This window comes from Pseudorca crassidens, chromosome 10 (assembly GCF_039906515.1).
Source record: "Pseudorca crassidens isolate mPseCra1 chromosome 10, mPseCra1.hap1, whole genome shotgun sequence".
Lineage (NCBI taxonomy): Eukaryota > Metazoa > Chordata > Mammalia > Artiodactyla > Delphinidae > Pseudorca > Pseudorca crassidens.
The window spans coordinates 19,176,086-19,200,444 of record NC_090305.1 but is presented as its reverse complement, the minus strand read 5'-3'; the positions used below and the strand labels follow the sequence as shown (position 1 = coordinate 19,200,444).

Below are 24,359 nucleotides of genomic sequence, written 5' to 3'. Positions count from 1 at the left end.
ATTCATTTAAAACTTCTAATCTTTTTTCCTGTATTTTTCTCTTTGATTAAGTTTCTATGTCTTTCACCTTTTGTCTCATTTAAAAAAATTTTTTTTAATGGGTGAGGGAGATTTTACGTTCTGAAAAACTTCTTCAACTTATTCTTTTATTCATTTGTTATTTTAAAACGATATGATGTTCCCTTTCATAGTATTCTATTTTTATCTTACAGATGCAATTTCTTCCTGAAGACTAATTGGATTTTTTTTTTAGAATTCTCCTGTGATTTCTGAAATACTTATGTTTCCTATGAAGTCTGTTATACGTATATACTCTTTCAAGGTGCTGGTTTTCCCTCAGATGTCTGATGATTCTGATTTTACTTTCATATTTAAGGATGAAGATCTGGTTGTTTATTTAGGACTGCTGGAGACAACTTCCTTTGCTCATGACTAGGCAGGTCTATCTCTTCCATCAGTTTCTTCCAGGACTGGGAAGTACAGCTGGTAGCTCTGCTCCCCAGAGCAGGGCTGGTTGGCTGGAGAAGTTTGCTTTTACATATAGTAGTGGCCAGCTAGCCATTAGACCAGGCTCCCCCCACCCCAAATGTTAGATTAAGGAGAGCTTTGCTCAGGGGTACTCAAATCTATACTCTCAGTCTTCAGTCCTCTCCCAAAATCCATTTTTTTACACACACACACACACACACACACACACACACACACACACACACACACACTCCTGTTAATCATCTCTTTGTTTTCTGTAGTGCCAGCACAATGCCTGGCTCTAAGTAAAAATGCAATAATTGTTTTAAATGACCATATAATAGCACATAGCTTTTTATATATTCATTTCTGAGGGTTCACCACTCATTAAGATATACTCCCTGTACCCAAACAGCTAATAGTCTAGCTTCTAATGGAAGAAACAGATATGGAAACAAATCACTATAATAAGTGCAATAGAATATGTTTGTACAACATGCTGGCACTTGAGGAAGAGACATTAAGTCTGAACCATGGGGAGAGTAAGAGAGAGAGAGAGAATGAGAGCCAGAGAGAGAGAGAGAGAGAGAGAGAGAGAGAGCGAGAACGCTGCAGACAGAAGGTGACTTTCTAGAGGCAGAAGAGAATATTGGATGAAAGTGTAGCCTGCAGCCCCTGGAGCCAGGCTGCCTAGATTTGAATCCTGCTTCTGTCACTTACTAGTTCTCCTTGGACAAGTTATCCTCTCTTTGCCTGTTTTCTCCCTTGTATCATGGGCATATGATAATAGTCCCAACCTCATAGGGTTTTTGTGAGTGTTGCAGGAAGGGGGACCCCTTCTAGGGCCCAAGAGTGGGCTCTTGTCTAACACTTGGAAATGAATTGTCTGAGGAGACACACGTGCTGAAAAGCAAGATACTGTATTGGGAAGGGGCACCCGGGTGGAGAGCAGGAGGGTAAGGCAACCCAGGAGGACTGCTCTGCCACATGACTCGCAGTCTCAAGTTTTATGGTGATGGGATTAGTTTCCGGGTTGTCTCTGGCCAGTCGTTCTGACTCAGGGTCCTTTCGGGTGGTGAGCAGAACCGTTCAGCCAAGATGGATTCCAGCAAGGAGGATTCTGGGAGGTTGGTAGGAAATGTGGAGTGGTGTCTCCTCTCTCCTTTTGACCTTTCCTGTATTATTCTGCTTGATGGTGGCTTGTTAGTTCCGTGTTCTTTACCAGGATCTCCTGTCATAAAATAACTCATGCAAATTGTTACTGTCTTTGCCTGGCCAGGGCGGGCTGTTTCAGTCAGTGTTTCCCCTAACATGAGGGTTAAATGAGTTACTATACACAAAATTCTTCAGTGGTGCTTCCCATTCAGTACATACTAGTTCTTCCCTTTATTGCTATCGTATCTTGATGTGGCCTTGAATGAAGAGTTCAACAGGCAGAGAATGGGCAGATGGTTATTGCTGGTAAAATAAGCATGCTGAGTGAAGGCACGGTGGCATGAAAGTGCAGGCACATTTAGAGAGGAGAGTGGTTGAGTACAAGTAGGATGCAGGGTTCCGGGGAATGTGTCAGAATAAAACTAGAGAGGAGCTGGACCAGATGACAGGAGGCCTTGGAAGCACACGGAGTTGCTGCTTGCACAATCAGTTTTCTGGCTTGAGGTACTGTGTACATAGTAAGCAAGGCAATTAATGAAGTCAGGGAATCTACAACCTACGTCAAATTGAAAACTTCTAGGTGCTCCATTTAATAGGTGGCATGTGAAGCTGAATCCGGCCTCTGTACCCCGACATTGAATTAAATCTCAGTTTTGGGTGAGGTGGAAATGAATAGCTTTATTGCTTTGCCAGGCAAAGGGGGTCACAGTGGGCTAATGCTCTCAAAACTGTGTGTCCCAACTTGGAAGGGGTAGCGAGAAGTTTTATGGCAAGGGTTCAAAGAGGGTGTGATCAGCTCATGGATATTCTTCTGACTGGTTGGTGGTGAGGTAAGTGGGAGTCAGCATCATCAACCTTCTGGTTCCAACTGGTCTGGGGTCTACCTGCTAGTAGGTGGCATACTGTTAACTTCTCCCACCTGGTGGGGGCTTCAGTATCTGCAAAACAGCTCTAAGATGTTGTGATGTGTATCCCTTGAGGGGGAACCAGGACCCTGCCCCCAAGGCTATGCTATTGTTTTTTGACTGTTCCTCCCTTATCTCTGTATTTCCTCCTTTCTCTGATTACAGAGAAACTGCCCTTTGGAACTCAGGGAAGGGGACACAGGAAGGCTCTTGTGTCCAGGAGCCCCACAGGGTCCTGCTCAGTTTCACATGGACAAATGGGGAACATTGAGATTTTATAGAAATGTCTCCCTGAAGAAGATAATCAAAGAGGTGACAGGATTGAAAGTAATTGAATGGAAACGTTTGTAGCCTGGGGTGGTGGTGATGGACTGGAGGTTAGGTGGTCCTTTGTAAGAGGGATTAGGCTTGTAGGTAACCTTGAATTAGAGAATTTGGCCCAAGACGTGGAAGGGTTAGAAAGCAGATTTTGGGAAGATGTGAAGATAAGCTTTCTAACCATCTAGAGCCATCAGAAGATGTAGTGGCTTGTCCTGTGAGGAAGGAGGGCTTCAGTCACTGGCAGTGCCTGAGCGAATGGAGGTCGCTAGATCAGAGCTGATGTGGGGTGGGCGTGGGGTTTTCTGCCTGGGTTGGTCCTACATCATTCGAGGTTTTACTGACTCCACGTGCCTCAGCTTATGTGATCTCTAGGCCAGAACTCATTTCTGAGTTTATTCTGTTGCAGTCCCAGCATCTTCTGTCCACCTCTTTCCCCAACTGTAGGGTTGTGGTTTTACTTTGCTTTAGAAGTTTCAGTACTGAAGGGATGGATTGGTTCAGTGCCAGCAAGCAGGCTGAGACCAAGGCTCTAGGACTGTTGCAGTTTGCCATACCCCTGACATCTGCCCAAACAGGCCTGGAAATGGCTTTGTGAAGTCTTTAGTTGGCTGCTCCTCACCCTCTGATTGCACAGGCCTGTACTCTTTGCAAAGATCAAGCTGTATTTCCTAATACCATTCAGCCTCCTTCCTCTGCTTTCCTTCAATATCCCTCAATCCCTGCTCCACGGACTGGGAGGGTCCTTACAAGTACCTGTTTCCACAAAGCTTAGGCAGGACAGCAAAGACAGGGCATGCCGAATCCCTCTTTCAGACTCAGCTCTTACTTCCTCCATCTCTGTTCCTTTGAGGCCTTTGTCTGAGGCACAGAGCTGATTTTTTTATGGCTGCTGGCATGCCTGCACCTAAAAATTCCCAAGCCCTACAGTCATTATTTTTCATTCTGGAGGCTTTTGAAAGTCATCTCATTCTCAAAGATTTCTTGGTATACAACACAAGCCAACATGGAAAGCCTCACGATGTTGCCTTGAACAGGTGCCTGGGGACTTGAATAAGGCTTCAAAGAACAAAAGTAAAATGGCATTGCCACAGGAAGGTAAGAACCTGAGGAAACTAGAACAGTTTCTCCTGAACCTAGCTAATGATCCATGTTAAGGATGCTAATTTGCCCCGTGTTTTATGCTGGACGATGCAAAACAAACCATGTGCACAAAAGCACTAATTGCTTCATTTATTCTTCCATTTTGCCAGGGGACCAGCAGAGCTCACTTAGCCTCAGAATGGAAAATTACATGTTGGAGAGAAAACAGCCACACCAAAGGAATGACAATGCAATTCGAGTTCTGCTTGTTCACATATTTTATTTATCCAGTGAAGGAAAGGAAAAAAAAAAAAAGGCAGACTTTGAAGGTGTCACAGATTCTGAGAGGATACCAAGGTCATGTGTTCCATTTCCCTCAGGCTAGTTTAAGTCCACAGATTAAATAAAAGTGTAAAGGGATGAGATGAACATTTTACTGGAGAAGAAAATGTCTTCTCTGAGAAAGAAAACCCTCTTTAAGGTTAATATCTACTCAGGGGTTTCTTTTTGGAGGATGGCTTACTTTTGTTTTTATAAAAATATGACTGCATTGTATAAACTGCTGGAGTTGGATATTTAGAAGTAGGTGGCATCGAGGCTGCTGATTTGGTGACTTTCTGGGAGTCCAGGTCTGGAAGAATCCCACTGTGGTGAGAGCCACAAGAACACTGTAAACATCCTTGGTCGTGGACACACAATGATGCACGGCAAAAACGGAATCTCAGACATCACAGACCAGGATGCCTGTTCTACAGGTGGGGAAACTGAGGCCTGGGAGGTTAAATGCTTTCCCCAAGATCACACAGCTAGTTAGTAATAGGAACTCAAATTTCTTGGCTTCTAATTCAGTGCTTTTGTACACTGCATAAATAGATTCTCCTAATATTAATTTATTTCCCAAGATTCTAAAGTTGGCAATTTGAGCTCTTTAAGTGGGAAAACACTACAGAAAACAGCAAAAGACTTATGGAGAATTCTGATACGTTTGTGTCTGATTTCAAGAACCTCATGTTAAGTTAGAGTTAAAAGACCAAAGTTTGGGTCAAAATCAGGGAACTTGATTTTTCTGTGAACACAGGACAATATCTTACATGTAGTGAGACAAGGAATGGAAGGCAGCACCACACAGGAAAGATTAGAAAAACCAATACTAGAAAGTAAAACGGACCACGTCAGCCATTGGTAGGCTGGTCTAAACTGTTCAGCGCTTTCCAAGAACACAGAAAATGACACAGAGTCACACTATATGAGAGGGGAGTTCCAGAGAGTTCCTGGTGGGCACCCAGCAACACCTTTTAAGCAGCCGGGTGCATGTGCCCAGGCTGACCCATGGCATCAACGGTTCCCAGGGCCACTGAACGGAATGAGTGTGAGCTCACACACCACACTGCCCACAGCCCAGCACAGCCTTGGGGCAGGTCAACACCAAATCTATATCATTTCCCAAACTGGTCTGCTCCCTTGTAACACTGGGCATAAATTACAGAGGGGAGGACCGGGCTGGAAAATGTTTCAGGTTGCCGCTATGGGCTGGACATTTTGAACCCTGGACAAAGTGACTGGTATCTTTGTTTCTCCCGGGCCTGGAGCTCTTGTAATGGGCTGGGTGTGGGCCTTGATGTCTGCGATTCGCTCTTTAAACTTTTGCTGAAGGAATTTCTCTTCTTTGGAGTAGCTTTTTGCGAACACTGACATCAGCAGGCACCCTGCCATGGACGTGCCCCCGATGCAGAAGAGCACGGCGCCCGCCAGCTTGCACATGTCAAGGGCTCCATTAAACTGGACAGCGTGTGTGTCCACCATCACGAAATTGGCCTCACCAAAGGCTTCGATTTTGGGGGGCACAAGAAAGCCCACTGCCAGGACAGTCAATCCGAGAATCACGAAGACTGTGCCCAAGATGAGTCCAACCTAGCGAAAGACACAGTGAAATAAGACAGTAAACCTGGTACTTCAGGTCTCCAGGGCAGGACTGGCCTTGTTTTCTGAGAGAAGAGACTTTCCCCAGTCACTTCTAATTTGTATGAGAAGCCTGCATAATTTTTGTAGTTAAAAAAGAAGGTGAAGGAGGACTTTTCTGATTTTGATGCCAACCAGGAACTGCAGCACTGCCTTGATTTTTCCTTTGAGCTTCCTGTTTGTCCAATGCTTTGCAATCAACAGCGCCCCCTTTGGTTTACTTTGTCTTGTTTGGTCTTGAGCAAGAGAAAAGCAGCCCGATACCCAGGAGCTGGCCTTACTCTATCCACTAGGCTTTGATGTTCTTAGAAGCTGGCCTGGGGCCCCCACTGATACCATGTTGTTTTGTGGGCACAGTCAATCTTGCAGAACCTCAACATCAGACAGGCTCATTCTGCACCCATGATGAAGTGTGACAAACCAAGGCCACTTCATAATTTTGTCTAAGCGCAGACAAAAACAAGGTCATTGTGCAAACCACAAGATTCTGCACACCTCCCACCCCACCCAATATAAATGACTGCTGCTTCTTTACAGTTACAGTCTTAGTCTCACTCTAGTCCGCCCTCCGTATAGATAGGATTTATTAAGATACCCAATCATAGGATCATTCCTGATAATCCAGAGTGAACTCTGGCTCCTGTAGACTTCCCAAACCCCTGCAATCCCAAGTCACCCAACTAAAGCCCACATCCTATAATACATCCTTTCTTACACTCTCTTACTGAAATGCCCAGGAGCCCCTATGGTGTCATTCTGTCTCACTGTGATGAGTAATATACTCAGCTTGTTCAACATAGAGGTGATTTCGGCAGGTGGCCATCGACAGTCTGTGTAACTACTCACCCCTTCCCCAAGCAAGTGAAGAAGGAACCATCATTACCAGTTTATAGGCAAGGAAATGTAGCCTCGTGGAGGGTAGGTCACTGCCCCAAAGATAGACAACTGGCAAGTAGCAGAGGATGGGCTAGAAGCCACAGATCTGACCTCCAGGCCAGTGCTCTTTCTCTTCTAACATGTAGCTGTTTGGGCTTTACTTGTGCAGATGTTGAGAAATGTTAAGAGCAGCAGATGGAGATGAAACTGCATTAGCTCAAGTTCTAATAAAATGTAACCCACTGAAAATGGAAAGTAATATACCATTTGGCAGTTTAAGCTCGGAGGTTTGGAATTAACAGACTCAGCCTTGGATTCTAGCACTGCCAACTAGTACTTGAATCATAGAAGGAAAGTTACTTAAATACTCTCGTTAATTTTCCCATTTATAAAATGATAAATGATAACAGTACCTACCTCATAAAGCTGTGAGGACAAAATGAGAGCACTCAGCCCTGTGCCTGCCTAAGTCATACATTTTAATAAGTAGATATTATTATTTGGAAATGTGCCTCTTGTAAAATTATGCTGCATTGGCAAGAGCATTGCAACAGTCACTCAGTACTTGGAATAAAGAACAGCTAATACAGCTTATTTTTTAAACACATTTTTCATTTCCTCCTGTTCCTAATTGCTTTTAGTTAAAATAACAAGGTTGGAAAAATAACCAAATGTATAACACCATTTAATCTTGAACATCTAAAGTATATTTATCTATTTATTTACTATGTTTCAGGGTAATACACTTTATTAGATACTTCTTTAGTAGAGAGTTTGGATAATAGAAAACATTTGCAAATCCATCACTCTAACAAAGGGGGGGAGAGAGCTCATATTATTGAGCATCGATTATGACCTAGGCACTGTGCTTTCCACTTAATCCTCACCAGCATCTTATGAGATGTAGATATTTTTATCCCCATTTCACCTATAAGAAACTGAGGTTTATTGGATTGAAGAAACATAGTTCAAAGTCCACTCTTTAAGCACGTGGTCTCTAACCCAGGTCTGCATGACTTCTAAGCCCCACTCCCCACTTTCATTCTCCCATGATACTTCACCGATTACTATTTTGTACATTACCTCTATAATTTAAAAAAAATTACAATAAAGTTTTAGTCACCATATACGAACAAATTTCCATTATGTAATAGTGTAAAGAAACTGAAAAACCAACAAAAAGAGTCAGTATAATGTCTTCTGGGAAAAAAAAACTATTGTACATAAGATATAAGTACTGCAGAAAAAATTGGGTCGTAAAATCACACTTTGGATGGCTTTCTACATTTTTTGAAGAATGGTGTCAAATTCACCTTCAAAGACTAACCGTTACAATATTTAAAAGATGACTCACGTTGGAATATTCTGAATGCACAAACTAAATTAACTTAAATATCCATGGTGACATGCTTCGTATGTCACTAAATTACCTCCCTCCTCAAGAACTGGTACAGATTCTCAAAAATTGAGGGCAGCAAAAATGTATCCATCTTCGGTTCTAAGGTTCTTAAGAGCAAGGGAGGCCAGGGTGCTCCATCTTCTATTTCTGTCTTTCTCTCCGCAGCAGTCAGTCCAGCCTGTGTCCAATATATATTCCTGACTGACTCACTTAAACCACCAGACTGCTGAATCCGGAGCCAGGTGATTGATTCTCAGAGCAGTCTGTTCCTCAGTTGAGCAGTGCTTTATAGATTAAAATCCACTCTTGGAATATCACTCAGAAGCTAAAAGGCAAACCCTGCCTTGCAGATGGCAGAACTCCTGCTCATTTCAAGAACTGGAAAGTGGCTGGCCTCCCCAAGCCTTCTCCCTATTCCCTGTTAAATCAGAGGATCAGAGAGAGGCCCGCCATCTGTGGAGGGGAGCATGACGTAATGAATAGTATGTAATGCCCAGGATTCTGAGGGTGCCATCAATGCAAGTCTAATGAGGATCTCCAAAAGATGTGCCCAGAGAGGGACTCCAAACCTGTTCAAACATGTCAGGGAGAGCGTGGGATGGTAGGCATGAAGGGAAAATGCTGGGAATACTTCCCTGAGTGTAGTAGTGGTGAGGAGGGATGCTGGGATATATCAGCTTAATCCTGGTACCATCTTGGAGTACTGAATGGAATAAAAATTTTGGGAGTGATGCCATATGGTATCATAAACTTTGGACACAGCTCTAAGTTGAAGTGGTCCCAGGTCTAAGAGAAAAGGGGTTCTATTAAATAGAGTTTAAGAAATGCAACACAGAGGTTTTTTTAAAAGGTTCTAAGAGAGCAAACCAGCTCTGTTTGGAGCCATGCAAAGAGTTGCAATGCTGCTGGGTGAGGGGCTTCCCAGAGTAGCCTGGTGGTGTGGGATGTTAGATCAGCACCAATAGGGAGAGAGAAGGGCCTCTCCAGGTGATGAAAAGCAAACTTTAAAGAGAGCAGCAAGAGCAGTTTTTGTGCTGTGACTTCTGATGACTCTCTTGACTGTGCGAAGGATGGGTGAAAACCCAGTCCCTGCTGTTGGAAAGGAGGATTGGACAGAGGGGAGAGCTTGGATTCCAGAAATTCTGCTTCTGGGGCCCACAAGCCAGAAGCTGCTGTTTTTTGACCAGCATCCCCTTCGTGGTCTGTCTGTGAGCTGATGAGATCTGAAAATGCAGTTCACTCCAATAAGCGGAGCTGGCAGCAGGAGCAACACAGCTGTTCTGGCAGAGAGGAGGCGGTAATGACTGGTGGAGGCAAGAACCAGCATGGCAGGGAAGAGCGGCGTGTGGGGGGAGATTGCTGGATGGAGCTAAATGGGAAAGAAGCCTTCTGGGTTAGAGGTAAAATTCAGAGGAAGTGCAGCAAGAGTGAAGACTGGCTTTTCTTCTTCTGCATCAGCCCTGAGGGCTGCTACCCACCGCTCCTTAGCAGGACCTGAGCTCGGAGTGCTGTCACCTGCCAGAGTGATGGCAGATTCTAACTCATCTGTCCTGACCCTCTTGCCTGACCTGCTTGTAGGGACACTGAGCTTTGCAAAGCAGTGACCAGTGCCGGGCTGGGATCAGGTCCTTCCACATATGCGTCACCTGGTACAGTCTCCACAGCCCTCCTTCACCTGGGTAGCAGGATCCTGCATTGGCTCCGCTGCCTTACAGAGGCTCTGTCCCTCCAGCCTGTCAGCACATTCAATCACTTCCATCTTCAAAACCTATTCTAGAGCCCTGTGTCCTCCACTAGCTACTGCTTGAACTCATTCCTACCCTTGGTAGCCAAGCCTAGTCCTCCACCATTTCACTGAAGCCCCTCTCTCTGAGGTCACTGATGACTTCCTAATTGTCAAATCCAATTTTTCTTTTCTTCATTTGCATATTCTGCAGTCATTGATTTTAAGTACTTAGGCTTTCTTAAAACTCTCACCAATGATTATCGCTGACACAACTCTCTTCCACTTCTGTCTTTACCAACTCACTCTTAACCTGCTTTGCCAGACACTCTTAAATTATTGGTGTCCCCCAGGGTTCCAGCCCTGACTCACATCTCTTACTCAATATGTTCTCTCTATGGTTTAATTTGTGGCCGCAGTTTCAACTCGCATCTATATACCAGTGACTTCCAAATGTCCAGCTCCAGCCTAGATTTCTCTCCTGGGCTGTAGCCCCACATTTATGACAGCCAATGGGAGGATCTACACAAAAGTGTCCCAAAGGCTCTGCAAAACCCAAATATTCAAAATGGTGTTCCTTTCTTCTTTCCTTCCCAGTTTTTCTGCATTCCTGCCACCTGCCCATTCACTGAGTCCTTCCTCACATTCGTAGTCAATGGATAATTAAATCTTATTGATTCTATCTCAGAATTCTCTTGAATCTTGTCTCTCCATCACTACAGCTACTCTAATGGTAACAGAGCATTATTAACTCTTGGCCAGATCATTGCAACAGCATTCTGATGGTCTCCATGGCTAGTCTCATCCTTTGTCCATTTTTCAAGTGTCATCTGAGAAATTTTTTTTTTTTTAATAATACCACATGGTTTCTCCTCTTAAGGGACTTCCTTATTCATTTCTAGAATAAAACCATCTCCTTAATATCTAGCAAGACTCTGAAGAGAAATCCAAGATGTAAGTTTAAACTCTGACTTAGCTTAAGGGGGAAACTGGAGAGATTGGGACAGGTAGGAGGAGGGTCTTGAGAGAAAAGAGAGGTACCAGCATCATTTTCACTTTTAGTAAGTCTGTGGAGGAAGCGGTCTTGCCTTGTACCTGCCCGTTGCTATTTAACACCCTTTGGGAGATTTCTGATATTGGTTGAGGGAAAGGTAAGGAGGAGGATAACCCTGGGGTGAGGAAAGAACGACTGGGGTAAGAAGACTGCTCCCATTAGTTCATACCTGCAGTACTTCAGCTGTCTGCTGCACCATCAAGTAGCAGCAGTCTTAGTCAAGGTCAAGTGCAAGGGTGAGAAAGAAAAACACCACCACAGCCTGTTAGGCCCTTGGGCAGAGGCGGTGGGTGGCAGGGGGTAGGTGGGACTGTGTCACATAGATTTTTGCAGATGGCAGCAGTTGCAGGTAAATTAGCAGTGGCGGAGGCCACCATGCAGTAATCCAGAAGCTGTGAGGCACAGAGAATGTGTATAATACTGTATATGTGTGTGTGTGTGTGTGTGTGTAGGGGCTGTTTACACCTGATTGTGAGACAACCTTCCCAAGAAAGCCTAGCTTTATTATCTTACCTACTCACTGTACTCAGTCAAGCAGGAAGGTTCTGGAGAAATTTCTACTTCACAACCTTGCTGAGTCTCTGTGATCTGGCTCTTGTATACATTACCGTGTTCATCTCTTGGCCTTTGTCCTCCACGCCTAACTCTTACCCCAGCCACAGTGAACTGTTGGCATCTCCTGAGCATGCCATCTTCTCTCATGACGCAGCTTCTGCGATGCTCTTCTTTCTATAGTGCTTTTCTGTGCCTGTGAACTCTTCTGTGGAGTCACTTCCTCCGCAGGCTGCATCAGATCTGTCCAGTAAGTACTGCAACAACTGGCATGGTGGATTGTAACAATCTCTGTACACATCTACCTTCCTTATTTGACTGTGAACTCCGTCAGGTGAAGAACAGTGTTGTGTTCACAACTGAATCCCGGAGCCCACCACAGAGGTTTGTGCACAGTGGACATATAAACATGTGTAGAAAGAACAGCATTGTGAGAGCGAGGTTACATCGGTCCATGTGGTAGAGCAAAGTTTCTGGCTCAGGCCCATTTGATTCCAATCCCTGTTCTCATTAAGCCCCTCCTTGCTGCCCACCGCTAAGGAGCTGGGTCACCAGCAGAGTCCTCCTGAGGCTCTGTGAGCGTGGCCCACAGTGAGAGACCCACGTGGCCTCAGCAATGCTATAGTGGAAGAGAGGGAAGGGGGAGCCCACATCTTGAACCACTTACAAGATGCAGATTGAAATGAAAGAAAAAACATAAGAAAAGTATCATAATAGAAACACGTGCATAATCAGTGCTTCTCTCTGTGTTGATTCAAAGCACTTCATACGCTCGCTGGCATGAGTTCCCTTATATTCCCTAGGAGGAAACCCAAGAATGGTTGGTTTATTCCCTTGGTAGGGGTGAGGTCTCTAAGACAGTGAATTCTTTGGTTTTTCAAGTTGACTGTAGGCTTCTGAGTGCCCAGTCTAGTGTTTTATGGTTAGGATGTAAGTCTAAGATTTGGATTTTGCTGGAATATAATCTCTGTGAGGCCATGGACTTTTGCCTGGTTTTATTCTCTGAAGTAGGTCCAGCACAACAGGGAACAAATACTTTTGGATCTTGTTTGCGTTAAACAGAAGAGAGAAAATACTGAAATCTGAATTCTAGGCTTGGTAATTTACTGAGAGTTCTTTATTGTAAATCCATACCCATGTATTATTTGATGGAGTTATAGCTTCACAACTCGTATCACTACTAGTGCTTTGGAACCACTAGCATTTGCAGTATTCTGTATGTCAGTGGCATTTTAGGCTCTTGGCACAATAGACCTGTGAGGCAAATATTTGTTTTTTTGACATATAGAGAAGCAACCACCCACTTGCCTGGGTAAATACAAGATGTGCCAAGCTTGGCTATGTATTTCATTGGTCCAGGCCAGTACGGAGTCATCAGAGGTGACACTTGTACAGAATAAGAAGGCTGGCTTGACCAATTCTAATACAGAGTGCCTGACACTAGTAAGATTTTGAATCAACACAGGTCTTGGGTAATCCATAGTAATAATCACATTACCAATATTTTATTTATTAACTAGATTTCCAGTTTTATTTCTATTTCAGAACTCAGTGTTCCATATGACATCTGGTACTAGGAGCTAATATATTAAGTGCTTATTGAGTGCCTACCAGACATTGTTCTAAGCTCTTTGCATCTATTATCTTATTTAATTCTCACAACTTATGTGGTAGGTACTATAAGTATCACCATTAGAGGCTCATTTAAGGTCAATTAAATTACCCAAAGTTACAGAGCTGAGATTTGAACCCATGTAATCTGAGGCCAGAGTCCGTGCTCATAATCATCACTATGTTACACTGCCTCTTGTTAAACTCTATTGCCAGTACATTGTAAATTTATGTCGGTATCAATGTCAAAGTTTCTGGGATCTTTCGGGAGAAAGTTGGGGATGATCAGAAACCTCCAAAACACAGAATATTAGACCTGGAGGGAATCTGAGGCATCATCTAAAGCTGTGCCTTCTCAGTAGCCCTTCCTACATCCTTGTCCTTTTTTTGATTTCTAAATGTTGGAACATTCGATGCCTTCTTCTCTCTTATGTCTATACTCTCTTCCTAGGTGATCTTGTCTAGTCTGGTACCTTATATACACTGTATGTATCAGCGACTCCCAATTCATGAGCTGAAGTATATTTAAATTGCTACTAGAGATCTCCACTTGCATGTTTAATAGGCACCTCCAATGTAGCAATGCCAAAATCAAACTCTTGACTCCCCACCCATCCCACTGCTCTCCTGGTGTTCTCCATCCCAGTGAATTATAACATCATCCACTAAAGAGCTCAGGCTGCGAGTCTAAGTCATGCTTGACTCTTCTTTCTTTCGTTTCTAATATGCCAACATGTCCTGACAGCTTGCCCTTCAAACTTTATGCTAAATCTGACTACTTCTCGCCATCTCCATTAACACCACCGTAATCTAAGCCACTATTATTCTTGCCTGGATACTTTAACAGCCTCTTAAATAATCTAGCTGCTTCTATCCTTGCCTTCCTATAATTTATTTTCTGTACTGTAGCCAGAATGATCTTGTTAAAATACTGGTCGGGTCATGTCACTCATCTGCTTGAAATGTTCAGGTGGCTTCCCATGGATCTCAAGGTAAAAGCCAAAGTCCTCACTGTCACCTACAAGGCTCCACACACATCATCTGTGTCCTGTTATTTTTCTGAATCCATCACCTGTTCTTTCCCCTCTCTCATTCCTCTCCAACCAGATTGGATCTCTTGCTATTTTTCAAACACACCAGTGTTCCCATTTCAGAGCTTTTGGACTTGCTATTTTCCCAGCCTACAGTGACCTTCAGCCAGGTAATTTTATGGTTTACTCCCTGGTATTTGCTCAAAGGTCATCTCCTCTGACAGGCTTTCTGTGATCAGCACAACTAAATACCAGTTCTCCATCCTTCCCTATCCTCTTATTCTGATTTATTTCTCTTCATAGCACTTGCCACTACCATTCTGTTGTGTGGTTTATTTGTTTATGGTCTGTTTCCCACGATAGATTGTAAGTTCCTTGAGGGCAAGGGACTTTTTCTTCTCCCATTTACCACTTTAATTTCTGGTACTTTGCAACTTCTTGGCACAGAGTAGGTGCTCACTAATTATATGCTGAATGACTGAACTTATTGTCTAGTGAGGCTCCTTCCACTTGAGGAAGCTGAAGCTCATAAAGCCTCATGACCACATATCCAGGAGAGGCAGAGCTGGCAGACTGACCACTGTATTATGTCTCAGTATTAACTCTCTCTAGTATCCAACTGTTTCTTCTAATAATTATTGTAATTTGTCAAATGATACTTACCAAACCTTAAGGGAGGCTGAAAGCATGTTTTGCCTTTGGATGGCTGTCATAGTTGGTGAATTTAGTGGCATGTTAATAACAATAGCAAAAATAATAATTAATGATGGCAATTATATCTATTTATGTTTAACCTGCAAATCAACAATTGTGCTGTGTGTAGAGGCTTTCTTCAGCCCACGGGTTATAGTCTCCTTTCCTAAGGAAGAAAACTGAACTTAGTGACACTGAGAGGGATCCACACACAGAGTCCCAGACTTCTCAGTTCTCTATAGCTGAGTTATTTCCCGTATCAAATGACTTCTCCACTTCCTGAGTTAAACACATGCTCTTTACTTACCTTCCAGAATACTGAGCTCCACCTGTTAGGTGATCTCTGGATCTGGAAATCATCCTCATACTCCCAGATCGAGGTGGTACAGTCCTCATAAAACTGGTGCAGGTAGGACCGGACTCCATAGCGCTGGTACCCGCCCTCGGTAGCAGCCTGTGCCTGCTTGGACCCACAAACGTTGCTGCAAGAACTCATCCTTCCCAGCTGGAATGACAGCACCCACAGGCATCAACCACATGAGCTCTGGCCTCAGGATCAAAAGGCAAATTAAAGGTAAGAACCAGGCTGAATAATGTCAGCCTGTTTGAACAATGCTCTTTTCTGGCAAGAAAAGACATGTTTAAAGACCTGCCTTTTTAACCCAAGCCGCTCTTCTCTACTGAGAAGAAGCAAAATTATCCCAAACACTCAATGTCTAGAACTGGTTCTCCATAAATGAAACAAGACATAACAGCACAGCTCACTTAGATGATGCAAAAATTTAAGCAGGAAGCACATGAGAAATGGCAACAAAGAAGCTGAGATTTTCAGTGTCTTGACAAGAAATCTTTAATCTCTTAGAATCTAGTAGTCTTTACACTTCCATGTTAAAGGATTAGGAAGGCACTCTCACTTGGTACAGATGGAATTTGTCCTGGACTGTCCTCTTCAATGCTTAACCATGTTCCCTTGTGGAAACTACATGGTGTTACGTAGCTATTTGAAATTTTGCCTTAGGATCTCATGTATCTTGCTCTAACAATTGTCAAGTTGTACAGAAGCTTTATTAAAAAGTTGCTTCATGGTTTATCACAAATGGCTTGGCCAATAATTGATACCTCACTGACTCTAACTCCAGATATTTCAGGCATTATTTGTGGATACATCTGTCCACGTGGGATGCTAGAGCATAATGCAGAAGGTAGACCTGCCTTTTACTATTTCCCATTAAGTGTCTACTATAAATAAAAAATTCAGAGAATTGTTTAATGACACTAAGCTCTGGGTGGGTTGTTTGGGACTCTGCCTTCTTCAGATGGAAATTTCAACTTGATCTGATCTAATTTGACCTTAGAGGCATGTGGTTAATAATTCATGGTAAAAAAAAAAGGAATTACTGAAGGACAGAAATTTTGGTGAGTCAGAGAATTCTCAGTTATTCTGTTTGTTCTTTGGTTTTTTGATCTCCATATAAGCAGATAAATAGGTAGCTAGAAATATGAAATACTTTTTTAGATTGTTCAGTTATCCTCTAGATGGTTTTCCCTGTGTGGACATAGTTTTAAACTCTAGACAGTTTTCCCTGTCTCAACATGACAAAGCAAGGAACGATATAGAAGGAGGATAATTTTCTCACTGACCCAGGTTCTCAGGACCTGTGCTATAATCCAGGCAATAAGAAGACATATTAAATGTTTTCAATTACTTGCCAAGAAACCAAGTAGTAATGTTTACCTACAAGAAAAACTTAATCTAAAATTCTAGCAGGTGTCCCTATGTGGCCACTTAATTTGGTTGTATAGAATCATGGGGCTAAAGTCAAAGTTGAACCCAGGGACTCACTGTCCCATGGCCACAAAGTGAACCTTAAGAATATCTTGTAAATGTGTGCCCTCAGCCACAAGTGGGTTTTGGTTAGAACATGTGGTCAAATTCAGGAAAATGTGGCCCTGACCTTAGAAAAATGATGCAAACAGGTATAACTGATGGTGACTGATAACCTCATCTTTTAAAGTGTTGGTCAATGTTACATTTAGTGCCTACCTCCTAGTGACTTCTTCCTGTCTCAGGTCCAGCTACCATCTAAAGAAATCACCCAGGAGGAGAGATCAGGAAAGGAAATTTATTTTTGTTTTTTTTCTTTTTAACATTTCAGAAGGATATTATTTCATAAAAAAATCAAGATTTCAGAAGGGACTTTGCCTGATTAGAGCTGCAATGTCTGATGGACCAAATTCTTTTGTTAACCTAGTTTTCATATTTTAAATGCTAGGATGATCTCTTCAGTACCTTTTATTTAATGCTTACACAAAGAAGATGATTAATAAGGGGCCATTACTAGTGATATCCAAGTAGAATAATTTTAAAGGCACTTTCTTTTAAGACATTCTAATAAACTTTCAGTCAAGGGGAAATGGGATTAGTATTACTAAGTCTGCTTTGTCACTGAAGAAACTGAGGCAAAGAAAAATCATCTGCTACAGTTTATATCATGAGTCAGGGAGCAGATGAAAGATGACAATACAGTAAACAGGAGTATAGATTGAATCATATATTTGCATAATCAGAACCAACTCATACAAATATATATGTTCAGGTTTTCAATAAAGCATTGGAGACTTTAACATGAAAAAAGGACAAAAATAGATATGATAGGAATAAAAACAATCCCTCATAGCAACAGTAAGAGTTATCTTCCTTAGATGCTAAAATCATTCTTTCTCAGGATTTAGCTTTGGTGCAGAGCAGGACCTTGTGACATATTGTAGTCATTCCCTGCACTGCTTGTTTCCAGCACACTAGGTTAAATGTTTCTGCTTTATAGGATGAGACTCAGTAGTCCAACTTGGTTAAACACAATATAGGTAAAATCATAAAAGAGATAGAAAATGTCATAAAACAAATGCTTTTGAGCCTGAGTGATAGATGGCTCTACTCTAAGTCAGAATGGATTTTTAGTGATGTTAGATACATTCCAGAAGAGAAATCCCAACAAATCTTATTCTCCCCTCCAGGCGTACAAAGTACAAGAACACGGCCTGCGCTGTGATAACCACACCGAGCAAAGAATGGGCTCTAATGCTAGTTCTTGATCTGCAGCTTACTGGTTTTGACATCTCAGGTAAGCTCAGTAACCTCTCTGGGCTATGGTTGCATCATCCTTAAAATAAGATGGCTGGACCAGATAACCTCTAATTCCTTCTAGACATAGATTTTTCAAGAGTCTTTGGCCATGAATTTACAGAATGAGTCGATTATTTTTGTTTGATAAACAACTGGGTTTAGGGATTTCCCATCTCCTCCCATGCTCTCAATGATTGATTGTCAGATTGCTTTATTATAGTGTGCATGAAGCTTTAGTTTAAAAGAGTATATAAGCTACTAGTTAGGTTAGTTACTTGGTATTCAGTAGACTGAATGGTTGTGTATTGTTTATTTGTTCAATAAGTTATTTTAGTATAGTGTATGTTGCCTAAAATAGTAGTCCCTGGGGGGTCTTAGAGGTTTCATACCTCTTTCCAAACATATAATTTGTTGGAATTCACTGTTAGAGGAGACGGATCACTTGGTAGAACATGTATTTTAAAATATAACATTTTAGAGTAGAAATTTTGCACTTGCAAAAACTCAAGAGAGTTACATTCCTCATAGGTAACTTTTTGTCCCAATATAGAAAATGTTACAGTTATTTGGAATCTACCTGGTTGATATACATGAGGTCATTTAATAAAGTCACTTTAAAAGCTGGGCAATGAGTATATGATACACCAGGGTTGAGAAGAAAGGGAAGTTATGTGCAAAGGCGTTTCAGCTTGCCTCAGCATTTATTTAATGAGTAAGGTTTTATGAGAATTGCGGTGTTTGTGTTTCAATAGGTGTAGTAGTGGCAGCAAAAACAGTAATGTTAAATCTATGGCTGCTGTTAGTGATGGATCCTGAAGGGGCTCCTTTCTTGAGAGAAAGACTTAACATCCTAGGAAGTACATGCATAGGGGGAGGTGAGTGAAAATATTCTCCAGTATAGTATTTAAATGAGTCCTTGTGAGTTTTCATTTTATAAACACTCTGGTGGAGCCTGTTGCATCTTCACTGCCAGCATGGCCATCGTGATGGAGCACAAGCAGCATAAGTGTCTGGTTACTTGGTCATCTATGAAGGGGGAATTGTTTTCATTTTTCCTGAACGACCTTATGGGTGCTGATAAGTGAGGATCCATCCATGGTTTTCTTCTTTTTATTATTTGTTTATGGTATCTATCTCAACCTCATGCACAGTTATACATTAAATGGATATTCAAACCCCCAAACTCTTCTGAGAGGCTTTCTACAATGAGCATAATCAATATCAGCCCTCTATTACTCTCTATCCCCTTGTCTAGATTTGTTCCCCTTCATAGAACTTGTTATTACCTGATCCTCTGTTATGTGGTTTATTTGATGGTCTGATAGAACTTGTACATGATAAACTGTAAACTTCACCAGGGCAAGGACATTTTCTGTCCTGTTTACCACTTTGAAATTTCTTGGCACAGAGTTCCAGATGGGTTGGTGTGGATGATGGCCTGAGTGGTCCTTGATTTTTCATTCCTCCCTTCCTTCGGTGTTTTTAAACCACTGGTTATATGCCAGATTACGTGAGACGGTGCTTACAAAGATGAGTGGGACACACATTTTGCTCTCAGTTGACTCGGGTTAGAAGAAGAAACACTTCTGAAGCAGTAAGTGCAACAAAATGGGCACCAAAACGAGGTATTTGCAGCAGGGAGAAGTATAAATGCTGAGAATCCCTCGAATGATTACTCTATTCAGCAAACAAACTCATGTGTGTGTTACCATGATCTATATGTGTACTACTACACTAAAGTATCAGTTTGTTGGAAATTTGAATTTCAGTCTAATAGAAGCAGTTACTCTTTATTTTACTTGAAAAATGTTCATAGCCATGGAAATAGAAATAAGGCTTTATGCCTCATGAAACCTTAAGAATACCAGAGATTTTATGGTATTTGTCTTCATGGTCTCCTTGAGAGAAGAGAGGCAGAAAACTGAGGCACAAAAAGGATGAGTGTTTTCCCATGGCTCTATGTGTGAGTCAGTTGTGAAGCCAGGCACAGGCCCTGTTCTATTTATTCTCTCTGAAAGATCACTCAAGTTTTTATACTGCGCTTTTCTCTCCCATAAAATCATTCTGAGATAATGAGAGTGAAGTTCCCATTAGAGAAACTTTTCCACAGGGCCAGTGCTGCAAGGTATAGGCGCATAGCTGATTTAGACCATTTATCCAACACTACACCAAAAGGTCAATTCGCTTAAAAGAATCAGTTAGACTCAAGAGTGGATGCAGGAAGGCATGAAAGCCTGCTAACAGCTTTTTCATATTTAAATCAGGCATTCGGGAATTATATAAGCATAACCTTAAAACCTGAAAATGTATTTTTACCAATGAACCATTTCAGAGATATTTTATTGTCCTGGAATAGTGGTAGAGATTGTGGCTCTGCACTGTGAATTTTTATTTCCTCTAAGTCAGTGGCTATGCAGCCACTTTTATAATTTTTAAAAAAGGGGGTAATGATACGCAGTTATCTTATTACTTTGCCCCTTTGAGATGTACTTTTAAGTAAGGTAAAATAAAGTCCAAAACTGCAATGAGAAGAGAAACAGAACCCATATTCTCTTTAAACCTCTTCTTTATCGATGTGCAGACCAGAAGGTGCTTATGAATTTACATGTGACAAGGTTTGAGTCTTACCTTTGAAATCCTCCTCTTCCTCTTCTTGTTGTTTACTCTTTGACCTTTCCTTTTAATGGCTCATTCTTCAAACCTATTTAAGAACAAAAATCTCTGCAGAATGTGATCCAGATAAAAGTCTAAACTTCATAAGTCATTTTTATAACTTGTAAAGAATCATTTAATATTGACAAAAACATTGACAAAGGACTTCCTGTTCAAGAGCAAAGATAGTTTTTTCTTTTTTACAAAAGTATAACATATTTTATAACTTTTTAATGGGCTCTCATGAGAGTTTATAGAGTCAATGAAACAATATAAATGAAAAGGGCTATGTAAACTATAACACATTATACAAATATATTCTTATTTTGATATAATTCTATTCCATGTAGTCAATAATACCAACTAGACTGACCAATTTGTGTTTTACAAATTGTAAAGAAAAAGATGACTTGCTTCCCAGATACTCCAGACTTGATCTCTTTGGTGCCTATCCCATTATAGTGTAAAATAAATTAATCTTATAGCTATTGTATTTTATGATCCATTTACATGCATTTTAGACTTACTAAGGCTCTTTGGATGATTTACTCATTAGGTTGATTTTTACTCCTATATCCATTTTCTTCCTATCACGATCATGTTACTTTCCATCTGCCTAAGAAAAGCAGGTGCCCATGCAAGATTTAATTAAAAAGCCATTGCCAGCTATAGAGCTATTGGTTTCCTACATTACTGTAGTCATGTGAAATAAAATAACTCGGGCTGTATTTTTCAAGAGGCATTAAGAATTCTTTCTGATGAACAGTTCCCCATCCATATGCAGGAGAATCTCAAAGACTTGAGGAGTGTACGCCTAGTTGAGCCCTGAAAAACTGTTTTCAGTATTTTCCAGGTTCAGTCTGTATGTACCATGGCCAAGCCAGCCTTCTTCAAGACTCATTAATTTGTCCTGAAATTTTATTTTGTGGGTGGTATGTGAGCAGATTTGGACAAAGAAGCAAATTATATTAGGATTCTGGGTCTGGATAAGTAAAAGAAAACAAGTCTGTCTGTCTGTCTCTCATCTGTGCCTGTCTCTCTCATTAAATGTCCCTTCTTTTTATCTGTCGCCTTCCCCCTTTTCTTTGAGGGAATTGACTCTACACATGCCCTTCACTAAAGGCTGGCTTGGTCTGGAGCCAAAGGAGCTCTTCAAGGTGCTGAAAACATTTCTGCTACAGAGCCAGGAACCAATTAAGTATACATAAGCTGTTCAACTCCAGCTCTGTTTTCTTTGAGGTCATCAGCTTTGGTAGGACCCCCACCCAAGCCTCCTTTCTAACAACACGAAGAAGTAGGTGCTGAGATCATATCAAAAACTCAGACGTCTTTAGATACGGCAGAGGAGTGGGAAAGGCAAGGAGGGGGTAAATTCAGCCTGGAAAAGAAATCAAATCAGTTTTGCAAACTCCAAATACATACATTTTTACTCTTATCTAATATTACAACTTTTCTTGTCTCACAGGAAAGAAACTCCTGAGTTTTCCCTGTATACCTCCCAAATTCTTACATAACACAAACCACAAACCGCCAAAGCATGGAGTTAGCTACTCCTAATTTGTACGTGTTCGTGGATTTTAATACGCATGGGTTTTGTAGAGATTTGTGTCCATATAATCGTGAACGAGTTAGGGGTGGTGTGTGTGTGTGTGTGTGTGTGTGTGTGTGTGTGTGTGACTGAGAGAGAGAGAGAGACAGAGAGAGAGAGAGAGAGAGACAGAGAAAATATGAATATTTGTGCGTGTGGAGAGAGGAAGGAAAGAAAAAGGAGCGGGAGAAGGACACATCGAGCCTAGAAAACCTCACCCTTGGGCTCCGCAAGGCTTTACCTGCCGCCTGCGATCCCCTGACCCGTGGAGCAAATGCAGCCAGCTAGCCGCAGATCTCTCGCTGGGGTCCCATCGCCGCCACCGCCGCCGCCGCCGCCGCCGCCGCCGCCGCCGCCGCCGCCGCCGCCGCCGCCGCCGCCGCCGCCGCTGCCGCTGCTGCTCCAGCCTAGCTGAGCTCAACCTGCGCGTGATTGACAGCTGGGCGTCCCGCGTGCCCGCGCATCCGAGGCCCGCGCAGCCGCCGCCGCCGAAGGGGCCGGGTCGGCGCTGTGCGGACGTGAGGCGAGTGGGTGGGGCCCGGATTGGCCAGTCCCGCTTCCGGCGCCCCGAGTCTGGTGGTCCGCACAGGAGGGTGGCCGGCCTTCTGGGAGGCTGGTTACTTTGCTCTTCGGAAGCTCCACGGGGACGGGCATCTTCTCTGCCTTCTGCCATGTCCAGTTTTCTTCTGCCCAGCACAGTATCTGGCCGTAGCGGCCTCCATACACGTATTTTTTAGATGGATGGAGAAGGCAGACGGACCTGCTGTTTCTTCCACACACCCCACCCCGGCCCCCCATTTGTAAAGGCTTATCCGGACCCTGTTTTTTGTCCTTGACGAGACCCGAGGTGAGGAACTTCGGCTGGCAGAGCGGTGCCCGACTGAAAGAACCTTTTCACTTTTGTCAGCGTTGGGCACTTTCAGTGTCTCCCCTCACCCCCGATCCCAAGGTCATTTAGACTTACATGGGTGATGTGGAAGAATGATGAAGAAAATGAATTAAATGATGATATTCAAGAAAAACACACAAATGCACGAAGGCAAGAACATACTAGAAAATTACCTGTGAACACCTCAGAAAAATGTGTGTAGGTGTGGGCAGGTTAGCATATAAATACAACGACCCCTGCTTCAGGAGACTTTCTGCAGACCCCTGGTAAGTGGCATAATGCTGAAAATGATTACTAAAATAATTAATATTTGCACAACCATTCTACACATAATAACATCCAATATTTACGTGGTGTTTACTATGTCCCAGGCGTTGCTTTCAGTATTGTACATATATATATTCATTATATGCATATTAAATCATTAAATCCTCACATCAGCCCTATGTGTGGGGGTTATTCTTTATTATTCCAATTTTACAAATGAGGGGGCTGAGGCATAGAGAGAAGTGACCTGCCCCCATGGTGATACAGGCTCACAATCGCTCGTCACGGGTCACACAGCTGCTAAATGGTGGAGGGGCACTGGAATCTACAAGGTTATCTCCTGGAGAGGATTTAGGGTATAAGTGATATTTTGCTTAAAAAAACTAAGAAACAACTCTGTTTTTATTAAACAGTGAATATATCAAAGCAAATGTCGAGCAAATGCTTTGAGGAGAACCAAAAGATGGCTGTGTTTTCCATGTTCCTCTGGTTTGCAACTCATGTCCCAGTTTCAACACCCCTTAAGCCTGTAGGTGCCACTTATTTCTTTCTCCCTTCCCAGTCTTCATGAAAGTGCATCTTTCAGGAGTTTTGACTTGTGGCTTGTTAGCTTGCTTTTTTTCCATATTCAGTGTGTGGATCTGGTGAAGGTTTATTTATTCTTAGGTTGTGACATGGCTACTGTGTTTTCCTATCCTTGAAAGTCCAAAAGAATCAGCACATGTGGAAAAATTCAGGGGCTCGGAGTTGTACATCTATCAGAGGTTAGTCTTTGGGAAGGGCGTGGCTGACTTCTTTTTGGTTTCTACTAAGTGTGATGGTCTCTTTTGACAATGCACGAAGAATCTATCATCCATTAATCCGGAGAGTTAGTCTAAATAGGGCTTGGAATCAGACAGACGTGGGTTTAATCCTGGCTTCTACAACCTCCTGCTGTTTAACCTGGTTAAGTTGCTTCACCACAGTAGGCCCCATTTTCTCCATCTAAAAAATGGTTATAGTAATAGCTACT

The 24,359-nt window shown here is 42.4% G+C and overlaps 1 protein-coding gene across 1 annotated transcript; it reads right to left on the bottom strand.

Moving 5' to 3' along the window:
* Positions 1–4,189: 4,189 nt before the first annotated feature.
* NRSN1 (neurensin 1) lies at positions 4,190–22,568 on the bottom strand. The gene is made up of 4 exons (XM_067752113.1): positions 22,433–22,568; positions 20,580–20,652; positions 15,135–15,332; positions 4,190–5,840 (listed from the first exon to the last, which is right to left on the bottom strand). The coding sequence occupies exons 3-4, from the start codon at positions 15,321–15,323 to the stop codon at positions 5,442–5,444; spliced, it is 588 nt and encodes a 195-aa protein (XP_067608214.1). The 5' UTR covers positions 15,324–15,332; positions 20,580–20,652; positions 22,433–22,568; the 3' UTR covers positions 4,190–5,441.
* Between the last annotated feature and the right edge of the window lie 1,791 nt (positions 22,569–24,359).